The 12,851-nt window shown below is 50.6% G+C and overlaps 1 protein-coding gene across 2 annotated transcripts in view; it reads left to right on the top strand.

Moving 5' to 3' along the window:
* Positions 1 to 9,127: 9,127 nt before the first annotated feature.
* Positions 9,128 to 12,851, top strand: part of Drgx (dorsal root ganglia homeobox) — a 30,637-nt gene continuing 26,913 nt past the window's right edge. Inside the window, 2 exon segments of one of the 2 annotated variants that reach the window (NM_001436744.1) lie at positions 9,128 to 9,282; positions 9,698 to 9,816. In NM_001436744.1, the coding sequence (NP_001423673.1) occupies positions 9,783 to 9,816 (34 nt within the window). In that variant the 5' untranslated portion in view covers positions 9,128 to 9,282; positions 9,698 to 9,782. 2 annotated transcript variants of the gene reach the window in all.

Below are 12,851 nucleotides of genomic sequence, written 5' to 3' on the forward strand. Positions count from 1 at the left end.
ACAGTTTCCCTTGCAGCTTTGTTATCTGCAACAAACTTCTCTCTCTTGGGTTGTTTCCACTTCCTGTGTGCAGTTCCCTTTGGTGGATATCCCACGACTCTGCCACAAACATTTTGTGGGGTCCAACACAAGCCAAGCTCCACTCTCACAGCGTCACCAAATGACCGCTCAGGCTCTCCATGAAGGGACTCCTCTCCACACACATGGCCTCAGCAGCTCTCCTTGACCCCAGACCAAGACTCCATGACTCCTTATTTGCATATCTTTCATGATTCTAAAGTCAGAACCTTGTGAACAACACAGCCGAGTTTGGCTACCAAGTTGGCATGGAGCCCAGCCCCCCTGACGCACATTTACAGCAGCCTTTGTTTCTGTTACCTTTTAGGAGCAAAAACTAGTTCAGGCCCTTTCCTTCCACAAGTTGGAAGCTTAGCTTGGTGGGTCTCACCTTAAGGGGCACCCCGCCTTTATTCCTCTTTTCATTGGCTGTCTCGTTCATCTCTTCGTCTCTTCCAGCACATGCTTTGGGTCCAACATTTAATTTCCTAGTGCTCTTTCTCTCTCCAAACTGCATTTTGCATTTCTTTTCTGCTCCGTTTGCTCTTTTCCGTCGCAGACCTGAACGGAGCTGATTGCTAATAACAGCATGCTAGAGTTGGGCTGTCTTAGCATTTCCTCCACTATAGAACTAGTTCATTGCCTTTCTATGTAATCTCAGGAGATGTCCTAAGAGATGGACAGAAGGCAGCCACCTTCTTAGTCAAACATCACAGGAACGTTTTCTAGCCCGTTTGCATATACTTTTCCTGCCTAAAGCCCCCTGAGGCAGCCTCTCCAGTCTGCATAGTTTGAAGCACTACTGTCTTCCGAGATCCTACTGGGGTGGTCATGGTCAATAGCTCTGCTTACAATATTTATATATTTCTTAATCCAAAGTCCCAAAGTCTTCCGTGTTCCTCCAAAAATCACCACATAGGCCAGTCGCAGCAAGAGCCCGCTCCCTAGAACCAACCTCAGTTATTAATTCCTTTTCTGTGGAAGGAGGTGGTCACTGGGGGCAGGCTATGAAGTTTCAAGACTGCCGTTCTTTGTGTGCTTTCTCTGTCTTCCGCTTGTGAGACAGGAGGTCTCAGCTGCTGCCCCAGCCCCTAGCTCCATACCTTCATGGTTGCAGCCTCTGGAACTGCAGTGCAGGTAAACGCTTTCTTTTATAAGTTGCTCTGGTCAAGGTGTTTTATCACAGCCACAGTGCATCTCTCTGATGCTCTGCAGATCTGCAGGCTGATCTGGCACCTAGCTCTTTATAAATAGCAAGATAAAGGAATGGTTCCCGTATGTCATGGTCATGCTGGGCCTGATTCCTCTCCAGCCTGGACAGTTGAGCTGTGCGATGACTGTCCAAATGCCAAGAGTAGCACCTGACTGAGCCAGCCTGTCCTAGTCCATACGATCTCAGCAGCATTTCTGCTAAGATCCGGATGTGCTCCACAGGGGCTGCCCCCACATGAGGCACTGGGTTGGGACAAGTACCTCTGGAGTGCTCTGAGAGGTCCGCCTGTATGGCTGTGGTAGGCAAGAGCACATGTACCACGAGGTCAAGAGAGAGCTGTAAGAGGAGCAGAGGAGTGCAATATGGGTGGCAGGTTTCATCCTAAGGACGTACATAAGGACAGATGGGAGCAGGGCTGGGAGCTGTTGTGGGTCTTTGAGTCTAGGTGTTTACGAGTACCATAGAAAAGTCAGAGTTGTGGAGAACCTGTGGTGCACTTGCACGTGTACGTGTGTGTCGGTCTGTGTCCGTCTGTCTGTCTATCCATCTGTCTAGATATGTGTATGTGAGGATGGACAAGGAAGGAGAAAAGCACAGGTAAGAAAAGTGTGTGTGTGTGTGTGTGTGTGTGGAGAGAGAGAGAGAGAGACAGACAGACAGACAGACAGAAACAGAGACAGACAGGGAGAGACAGAGAGAGACAGAGACAGAGAGATACAGAGACAGAGAGACAGAGAGACAGAGAGACAGAGAGACAGAGACAGAGAGACACAGAGAGAGAGGACACACAGAGAGAGACAGAGAGAGAGACAGAGAGAGAGGACACACAGAGAGAGACAGAGAGAGAGACAGAGAGAGACACACAGAGAGAGGACACACAGAGAGAGACAGAGAGAGACAGAAACAGAGAGACAGAGAGAGACAGAGAGACAGAGACAGAGAGACACAGAGAGAGACAGAGAGAGACAGAAACAGATATAAAGAGACAGACAGAGACAGAGACAGAGAGACAGAGAGACACAGAGAGAGAGAGAGAGGGGTGGTGAGAGGAAATGCTGAGTCAGATACTGAGCATCAAGCATTTCCAATAAAGGAGGAGGTTTAAGAAGTCAGATTTGACCCCAAGTCTGCCTGATTGGAAATCTGCCCCTCCACCACCACCCTTTACATAATTCAAGTCTCTTAGAAACGGGAAGGCCTCGCTGTGTTTACTAATCACTCATGTAGTAAACTTACTTCATTTGTTCAATAGGCATTTCAATTAAACGCTGCACGTTTATTGAGCACTTAGCATGGGCAATTGACTGTGCTTATGTTTTAGGAGAAACATGTCTTATTCAAGAGGTGTGGTGGGGAGTGTGGGCCTGGCTTGGGAAGCCCAGCTCCAGGCTGCCTCTGTTACTCATCTGCTTGGAAAGCCGTTCCACAGGGCTGCTCCTCAAGTCTTACGGAGAAGCGACCGCTTTGGAACCGGAACTGACTAGACAGTTGCTGCTCTCTGAAGGTAAGCTGTTCCCTGTACTTGGCTGGGTTGGCTTTGAGATTCCCCTGGATTGGTTTCATCTCCTAGCATTTTTGGCTGTGTTTTAATAACAGTTAGGCCTGATGAACTAGATGTGTACGGAAAGATATTGTTCTACCTCAGTGACGCCAGCAGACGCATGAGCGAAGCCCTGTTTGGATGTAGACACTGGCCTTTGACTGTAGCCGAAGTCCTAGGACACACCCCAGAAGGATGCAGGCCCAATCCCCTGAAAGGGCTAGAAGGCAGGCAGCTGACAGATGTCCTGTGGAGATTCTCCCAACTTCCCAGAGCAGTGGGAGCTTACTGAGGACAGGAGACCCTCCGAGAAGAGGTGGGCTGCCTCCTGAGAGCTTCCCTTCCAGAGGGCCAGACTGTGCAGCCAGAAAGCTTAGATGACACAGGTTTTCTGGTGATACAAATGTTTTCTCTCTCGTTCGTTCTCCATCTCCTCTCACAGCCAGATTCTCCATGGGCTGGAACCTGAGACCCCCATGAGCTCAGATGTATTCCCTGTTCCCAGATAGACCTTAAAACACCAGAAGCCGTAGATTTGGTCTCCCTCAACACCCTCTGCTCTTACCCTAACACTTGACAAGAGGTCACCACTCGTGTGGACATCATGAAGGTCCCACGGTTTGAAAGGAGGTCATACGTGAAGACGTACAGGATGATGAAATTGGTAGCCCTGCAGAGTTTCCACACTTAGGCCAAAGGCATCAGGCCATGCTTCAAAAGCACGTCTGTTGGCCAAATAGAATACCATTATCACAGCACAACGGCGCTCGCTTAGACTTTCTAACCAAACGAATGTGCCAGGTAAAGCTGAACGAATGGAATTAAAGTGGGGAAAGTAGAAAATGTAGGAAACCAGCATGGCAGAGGAGCGAAGTGCTAGGGTGGGAAGCCACAGCGGCGGTCTTCCCGGGAGACTGCTGCCTAGTCCCACGGGAAACTCACCTTAAAGACTGCAGAAGACTAGGGTGCCATCTTCACTACCCGAAGCCCCGCATATAGCCGTTTCTGGAAATACAGACTCTAGCGGGTGCCAGGAAAGCCAGGAAAGCCAGACACCATCATTATAGCAAGGTGGATGATGATGATTGTGGTGGTGGTGATGGTGGTGATGATGGTGTAGTCACAGCTGCTGTTCCCTGAGTGACTGCTGAGGGCTGGGCATTGCGTATAATTTGCATTTCAAAACTTTAAAAAATAGTTATTTATAAAGAGATATTTCCTATAAATGTCAAAATTAAACAGAAACTGAGGAGAGGTTCCCACATGCTCACTGACCTGACTAACATGTATTTCTTCTATAGTGATTCTAGAAGGTCCATTTGTCCCTGTGGTGACACATCCTTATCATCCTGGGAGCAGGGCTTATAACATGGTTCACTCACAGTGCTAAATATCCTTTGGGTTTGTGTGAATGTCAGAATGACATGATTCCACCCTATAGAATTATACACAACAGTGTAAGGTTCTGAAAATGTGCCAGAGTGGTCTCTTGGTCATCTCAACAAAACTCGATGTAGGCACTGCTGTCCCACGCACAGCAGGTGTCATAGAGGTCAGGACATGAGTTCATCTAGCGTCTGAAGACCAGGGCTGGCTCATGGGGAACTAGCAGTGGACCTGTTCTCCTCCATTTGGGGACCCTGGTCCACCCTCTAAGTTCACCAGGGAGACGCTAAAGCTGAGCTGTGAGATTCCTGGGAACCATACAGCACCTATGTGGTCCTGAGGGCCTGGACCATGGCAAGTGAGGTTATTAGACCGTGGTTTGCATGTGAGTAACTTCTATCACGTTCACATGGCGGATAAAGCTGTGGGGGATAGTTTCCAAGGTAATAACAAGCACAGCCATCCTTTCCTTCACTCACACATCCTGTCTACACATTAATTGCTCGTTCACAAAGGCTGCTATTTTTTTTTTCTTTTTTTCGGAGCTGGGGACCGAACCCAGGGCCTTGCGCTTGCTAGGCAAGCGCTCTACCACTGAGCTAAATCCCCAACTTTTTTTTCTTTTTTTTTTAAAGGCTGCTATTTTTAAGAAAGCATATTTAATATTTGTAGCTAACCCAAGGCTTATTGGCCATTTCTACAGCAGCAAAATGACCCTACCTTTGGCTGTAAGTAGGAAGAATTCTACACTCACCCTAAACACACAGCTAAGCACACCTGAGCTCGAGAGGCAGATTCTAAAACAGTCATTCAAATAACAGTACACATATCTTAGACTCTCCCAGAGTAAGTAGGCAGGAGTTCAGTACGCTCTCTCTCCTTCTTGCTAACTGGAGGATTTTATTTGCCCCTGTTGTTATGGACTTGAGTGGTGTTTCCTGGAGCTGGTTTTGCTAAAGGTAAATTTTAAAAGAGAAGCTGGGAAAATCTCCTCCTGAACACACTTATCAAATCCAGCATATACTCATGGGCTGGGCTTCACAAGATGTGCATAGAGCGCTCCCAAATGCTCCCCCGGATTTCCTTAAACAGGGCGAATGGGAGGAAGCACAGCTGTGTGTGGTGTTGGAGATCCCAACCCAGCATCTCAAACTCCTCCATTTTCTAGGGATACAGGATACTTTCCAGGAATCAATTTAAAATGACTCACAGCATAACTGCAGACGATCGAGGTCTTGCATGGAGAATGCTCCTATTTCCAGCACGTTATTGCTGCTCTCAGTGTTTTTGTAACGACAGTTTTCCCTTCATGGAACCAGCTTAAAATTAGAAAAATCAAACACACATTAGAGAAAGCAGATTTACTCTGCTATTAATTGATAGGGGGTGTAAAGCTCCCAGCACCTGGGTGGGGGCCCAGCACTTCCCCTGAAGAGCACAGGTCAGCAAACAGCCCCCCTCTAATCTGGGAGCTGTTTGCCTTTTGGAGCTCAGCCTTGGATTTCCAGTACTGTGAATATGTTTGCACTGGGCAAGCTGCCTCTGCAACACATCTGTACACAAGTTGGTGTGTGTGTGTGTGTGTATGTGTGTGTGTGTGTGTGTGTGTGTGTGTGTGTGTGCTACTCTTTTCCTCCTTTATTTAAAGCCATGAACAACCTTGAGAGTTGAACTCCCCACTCTGTTCTGGATTTGCTCTGCCCTTCTGGGCAGGAGGTAAGTTAGTATGCCCTATGCGATAACCAGAAAATGATTCTTGTAGGGAATGCAGCTTGAAGCCAATGGAGTTAAATGTTACAAGCAGCCTCCAGGACCCCAGAAGTGTCTCCTTGTAGAGTCTAGAAACAGCTCAGGTAGGTGGGGGTGGGAAGAGCCCCCACAAAAGAAAAATGCTGAAATATGATCCTGTCTTTCAACTTTAAATAAGCATTTCTGTCCTAATAGAAGTCCCATTTAATGTCTCCTGCAGCTTTGATTTTGGAACACGTCACAATTCCTCATTAAAGCAATCACTGTTAAAACATAAAGCAACACAGGATTTATTTCTTCATTAAACTGATGATCCGTATATGAAGCCAATTAACATTATGAGTCTGGTGAACATCAAGTGTAAAGAGGTTAGAGAAAATTAAAAGCAGTCACCTTGGTCTTTAGATAAAGAAAGTACACTTTTAGGTTGTAAATTATCAGAGTGTCCAAGCGGGACAGATCGGCAAATTTGGTTAATTGGGAAATACATTTTACTGCACGAGAATTAAGGAAAAATGAGAGTTTCCTTGCTAACTCCCCCCTCCCCTTTTGGTGAGGGGAGACCATAACGAATATCTATTAGTCACCTTCTTCTCCAGGGCCCCGAGTATCGGAGACAATTGGGGAAAAGGGGGCTTCACGTCATCAAAGTTTTCTGTAGCTTTTCGTTTCTGCGGTTGATTGCTTGGTTGTTTATTCGCTGTTTTGCCATAGGAACGAGCCCAGCCTAGTAGTTATGGGAAAAGGACTTCGGGAGAATTGAGGCTCAGGGTCCCGAGCTGGCTTGGAACCCCTCGGAAGGGCAAGGTGGGTGTTCTCTTATAGCTGAGGTGGTTGTCCAGCCAAGGACCGAGAACGTAGCCAGGTTCGCGTCGAGGGGCGCTGGGAGAGCCGAGGGCCGAAGGCATGGGGACCTTGGGGGTATTTCTCTGCAATAGCCGCCGAGCAGAAGCCATGCATTTGAGACTACAGAGTGGGGAGTTCGCTTCCTGCTCCCAGCGCTAACTGCGCATCCCAAATGACTTTCTCGAAGATTTGGGCCAGGAAAGGATTAGGATCGTCTGAAATCGGTTGTGCCGGCCTGGATGCGGTGCATTGCAGGACCACACAGGGGCCCAAGGGACTGGTGATTTTTTTTGGCCAGCAAAAAGTCTGGTAGGGTGGGGACGCTTGCCGCTGTCCAAGGTTCTGATCAGTCGGCTGATTCGGAGAGGCGTTCAAACACCCGGGACCAGTCTGCTGAAACCTTGGGACAGATCAGGGTTTCACATAAACCCTTACGGCTCGATGTCAGCCACAGGGAGCTGATCGAAGCTTGGATGTTACTGTTTTCTGGGGCCAACCCGGCAGTCGATGGGGCCGAGGCTCCCGCGGATAACGCTAGTGCGCGCTGAGCGGAGCTGGCGGGGAACCCTTCCTCACTTTGCTTCTCCAGCGCTCGACTCCCAGAGAGCACAGGGAGCCCGCGGGAAGCTGCGGCTCAGGGCAGGAGGGCATCGGAGGGGGCTTACGGCAGACTCCGGCGCTCAGGGGGCCCTCGGCTCCTGGAACCGGTTGCAGAGAGCGGGGATACTCCCTGAGCCGGACCTGGAGGGAAGCCGGGACCCGCGAGCTCGCTGTAGCCTGGGACCAGGAAAGAGTCTGCTCCCGGTATCGAAGCTGTGCACTGGCCCGGTGGTCGGGCCATCCACCGGGCGGGCCCGCTCGACTCGCCGACGCTCTCCACCTGGCCCGCCGCCTGGTCTCGCGGAGTCTGTGGCCCTGGAGGAGAGCGGGCGCGGCCGGGTCCGTTCGCTCCGAGTCCAGCAAGCATTTCCAGCCTCTCCTTGCTCCCAGCAGGGCCGATTCCGGCCGGGAGCCGCTGAGCCCAGAAAGGGCGGCTTGAGTGAAAGAGGCCCAGCCCAGCCTTGCGTCGGCCGGAGCGGTGCCGCGTTTCTTCCTGGCTGTTTTCCCAGGGGTGTCCACCGGCTGGCCAAAGCCTCAGCACTCAGTTCTCCAGTTCCACGCTACTTGCCCCGGCCGCTCGTCCACGAGTGGGCCCGCCAGGCCTTTTGTTTCCAAAGCTCTGTGTCTTTAAGATCAAGGCTGGATCCCAGGCCGGTCAGGGACCCGACCCACCGCTTCGCCAAGGCTCTCAAACGCAGCATTAGAATGTTTATAAAATATTCAATTTATGTAGTCTGTCCAAGAAGCCATCGTCCCAAAATAAAATCGGCAGTCTAGACGGAACACAGACACCAGAACTTATCAACAGTTGTCTGATTCGCATCTTCTGATGCATCTTGAGTGGGTCATAATACCAACTTTATTTTCAGTGGTGCATAAATTAATTACACGCATTTAATAACCAAAATATCATTATATTCCCCCTTTAATATCATAAAGGCTTTCCGCCAGGGAAGCACTTAATAGTGCAGGGGGCCGTAACGGGCTATTATCCTGGTGTAATGCTATTACAGAACCAATTATGCGCCATTAGACTTGCTTTTTTTGCAGTTTATGTGATTTGATCCAATCCCGCGCCCCTGACTTGAAAATTTCAACCCGGTACTTTAGAGTTTAATTTTCACCCAGGCAGAGAGAAGGGCGGTCTCTCTCCGCTGAGTGTCTGCCTCGGATGCATTTTAAAAATAATTGCGAAGGGTCCCACTGCATATCATTTGCAGGGAGAAGCGAACATAAATTCAGGGACCCCTTGCTGAGAACAAAATCAAACTTTCCTTTTGTACGATCGCTTGGAAAGGGAAGCCGTGTGCAAAGAGTACCCCCAAAACCCATCCGGCGGCGACAATTAGCAGCGCTTTGGTAATTTTGCAGTCCTGGAGTCGCCAGGCCTCTGACGAGGGCGAGTCCAAACCCAATCTCACTCAGAAAAAGAAGGGTTGAGTCTGAGGGGACCCAGAGGGGTGGGGTTGGGGTGAGTGTTTAGAACATAATCTCTTTTGGGTGGAGGATGATATTGGTAGCTGTTGTTTTTATCTTCTTTTAAAAGAAAAAAAAGGGAAAAAACATTCCTGATGTTTGCTGAGAAGTGACGGATTTTTTTTTTTTTACACCACGTGGGCCATTTGTAAGGCCCAATAGACCTATCCAAGTTACTCGCTGTAGACAGCGCTGGAAATAATCAGATTAAGGCCAATTATGCGTGAGATTATAAAGGCGAGTGCTGAGCGGCGGCGCGCGCTGTAGACAGACAGCAAGACATCTGGCCACTTCCCCAGTCACTTCTCTGGTCCTGCGGGCGCCAGCAGCGCCAAGCCCCGCCCGCCGCCAGCCGAGCCCCGCGTGCGGACTAGAGGCGAGCGCACTCCGGCCTTCTCGTCCGCCTCCCGCAGAGGTAGGCAGGGTTCCCGAGCCGCTCTCCCGGCTCCCTGCTCTGGGCCTTGGGGCTCCACCGGCTTCTTGGCCCGAGCTGCTGCGCGTGCAGATGGCCTTGCGCGATCGCCGGACCCCGCTGCGGTGGCCAAGTGCAGGGCTTGTGGCTGGGACCCCTGAGAACCAGGAGCCAGACTGTGCTCAGCTTGGTGAGGGCGCGGTTGTCCAGCAGCAGGACCTACGCGAAAGGCTGACCGTAGGGTCACCACGGCTTGGGACGGGAGGCTCAACCACTTCTCCCACCAACCCCCTCCACCCCCCCCGGGTGGCCCCGGGGGGCCAAAGGCTTCGGGAAGGGCTTTGTAGGAGGGGCACTCCTTGTGATCCTCGGGGTGTGCAGGCAGGAGACTCAGGCTCTATTGCTGTTTGCTTTGCAGCCAGGCCGGAGCCACGCACGGGCACAAGTCTGTCAGGCCGCCATCAGTCCTGGTCCAGCCGTCAGGGCCCATCCGACCGTCGGCGATGTTTTATTTCCACTGCCCGCCACAGCTAGAGGGTGAGTAAGCGCTGCTTTCCGGAGCTGTTTGGCTAGGCCAAGCTATCCAAAAGAGCCGGGGCCGCAACAGGGCTGATGGGTGTTTGGGGTCTTCGCCCCACGAGGTGGCAGCCTCATGGCAGTGCTTAGGTAGCCCCCTCCCTACATCCAGCTCCATCCCTCCGCCCGGGTGCCACCTGCCTCCCACCTCCCTCTCCGCCTGGGTCGCGCTGCCCCGGGCTATGGGTGCCTCAGGGACTCCTGGTCCTCCCAGCACAGATGCTGGTGTCACGCCTCTAATCGGGGCTCCTCCGCCCAGGGGGCCTGCATCAATCTTCCACGGTGTTTTGCTAACATCCCAGAAAACCAAAGCAAGTTGAACTGCCCGCTGAGTCCTGGGCTCCACTACGCCCGGCAGGAAGGGCCTGGTTGCTGGCCGGTTCTCACCCTGGGCGTTGGCAAGAGTGCTCCGGGATCGCACGCGTAATTCTGGACAACTTAAAGTCAGTTTCTAGCGGCAAAACTGTACCCGGAGGCAAACTCCCTGATAGTTACCCGCCCGGAGTGTCTAGGAGTAGTTTCCTCTCAGCGACTTACTGAATTTCTGACCACAAACGCCCAGATCCTCAGCCCCCAGGACCGGGGTCTGGTTGTTTTGGTCTCTAGACCTTAGGGGGAAAATGCCTTTCCCTATTCCTGGTGTGTTCTCTCCTCCCAGTTGTTAAGTGGGGCAGGGGTAGTGAGAAGTGAAAAGCTTGCATCCCTGGGTGTCTCTAACCAAGGCCCGGGGAACCAAAGGGTAAGTTCTTCCCAGCAGTGATTTGGAGCAGTAAGGTGAACATGCTGCCAGTGCACCCCCACCCCCACCCCGAACATGCTGCCCGTGCACACCGCCCCCCCCCCCCCCCCCCCGCCTCTAACTCTGGCTTGTGCTGCGGTCCAAAGACACTGAAGCTATTCCAATCCTGGGACACTTATCCACCTTGCCGTAGATTGCCTTGAGCAGTCTTCAGGCTTTCTATATACAAGCCCTTAACAGTTCAGCAGAGTTTGCTTAACGAAGCTAGTGGGGAAGCATTTAAGTTCGACATGCTTGCTTTTCAATACCAGGGAAGACCCAGGCAAGGAGGCTTTGGGGCAGTCAGAAAGGAGCAATCTCTTACAACTCTACCCCAGGCCTGGAGGAGACCCCGTTGGTTTGTGGTGGGTAGTTATATGCTGTTCATTCCAAGCTGTTTGCCGGTCCTTAGCCCAGGCTTTTGTCAAGCTGGATACATTCTGGGTGACCTAAGGGGAAGGATGGGTTTATAAGGATGGGTTACAGAAGTGGCTGAAAGACTGCCCTATCCCAGGCTCTTTCTGACTTGCTTACTGCTCTTAGCGGGTAGTGTGTGTGTGTGTGTGTGTGTGTGTGTGTGTGTGTGTGTGTGTGGGCTCACATTTGCTACTCATGCTCTGTGTTGTGACCAGGAGAGGCAGGCTTCAAGTACCTTTTGTGCTTTTGTGTGTATATATATATATATATATATATATATATATATATATATATATATATATACAGGAGGGGGGTTTCTCAGGAGGGGGTTTAAGTCTAGGTCAGTGCTGCTGGAGCAGGATGATGCTCTCTGTAGCTGGGAGCAGCCGGGGATGGCTGAGGACAGACCTTGGTCTCCAGGGCAGTAGAGAGTGGAAAGCAAAGTGTGACTATAATCTTACTTCTCAGATACCTTGCTGTGTGGGTCACAAAGTTTGTTAGAGCAAGGACCCACCCTCAGGCTAGCAGAGCACTCCTCTCCTCCCCAAGCCACCCACTGTGTTTGTTTCTTGTGATCCTGGCATCTGACTGGGGCTTTTGTTCTGTGTCCGTTGTGTCTTATTTGACTGAGATTACACTGTCACATCATCTTGGACTTCGTGTGTGTGTGTGTGTGTGTGTGTGTGTGTGTGTGTGTGTGTGCTCACTTCATAATACATCTTTGAGATTTTCCCGTGCCTGTGCAGATGGATCCACTTATTTCCTTTTAGACTGCTGTGTAGTATTCCAGTATTTGTTTTGCAGAATAATATATCCACCGAGGGTGATTTGTCATATCCTCTTTTATGTAGTTGCATCGTCTTTGAGAATGTCTCTCTTTCAGCAGCATCCTTTATAACTACAGTCATAGGTCAAAAACCCGTGCATTTATACTTTCGATGGCTCCTATTCAACTCTTCTTCAGTTGATACTCACATGAAGCGTGCACAACTTATTACAATTTATCAGTTCTGGGTATCATTGTGCACTTCTTTTGGGGCGAAACAATGAGCATATTATTTCATTTTCCCATTATGTTCTGTTTGAGGAGCTGTGCATAACTTTATCAAGAATCTTTTTTAGCCTACTCTTCTCTCTCTCTCTCTCTCTCTCTCTCTCTCTCTCTCTCTCTCTCCCCCTCTCTCTCTCTCTCCTCTCTCTCTCTCTCTGTCTCTCTCTGTCTCCCCCACCTCGCTTTGGTAGATTGTCAGTTTCTTTTTTTACTAGCGAGGTAAAGCCAGCTTTTGTGGGGTTCATCTGGGAAGCACTGTGAACAGTACACAAGCAAGGTGTAAGTGAGAAAGACGACATGGGGAGGCCGTGAGCAGAAAAGCCGAGAACTTGCTCCACGCTGACCAGCCAAATACTCTACTGCGAGGGGAGATAGCACAGCCTTTTGCAGTGATGGAAACAAGGCTGCTTCGAATCCCTCCCACTTAGTTTGTACTGAGAGGAAGAGACATGTTTGTTGCTAGGGTTTTGAGGAAGCATGCAATTTGGACAGGAAGATGGTGGATGAACGCTCCAGTAGAGACAAGGCATGTGGTCCGTGGGGTTCCCGTCTGTAGCAGGCATGACGTGGAAGGGGCTGAGGTGCCTGCAGAAGGGCACGGTCTGGAGGCTGTGCCTGCGAGCCGCTGCACACTCGATTCTGACAGCAGCGCCCATGGCAGGTGAAGCGCTCACTGGTTAATGGAAACGTACTCATTTGTTTTCCTAAGAAGCCATCGTGGACTATCAAGTAAATAGTGCACATTTGGAA

This window comes from Rattus norvegicus, chromosome 16 (genome assembly GCF_021556685.1).
Source record: "Rattus norvegicus strain SHRSP/BbbUtx chromosome 16, alternate assembly SHRSP_T2T, whole genome shotgun sequence".
Lineage (NCBI taxonomy): Eukaryota > Metazoa > Chordata > Mammalia > Rodentia > Muridae > Rattus > Rattus norvegicus.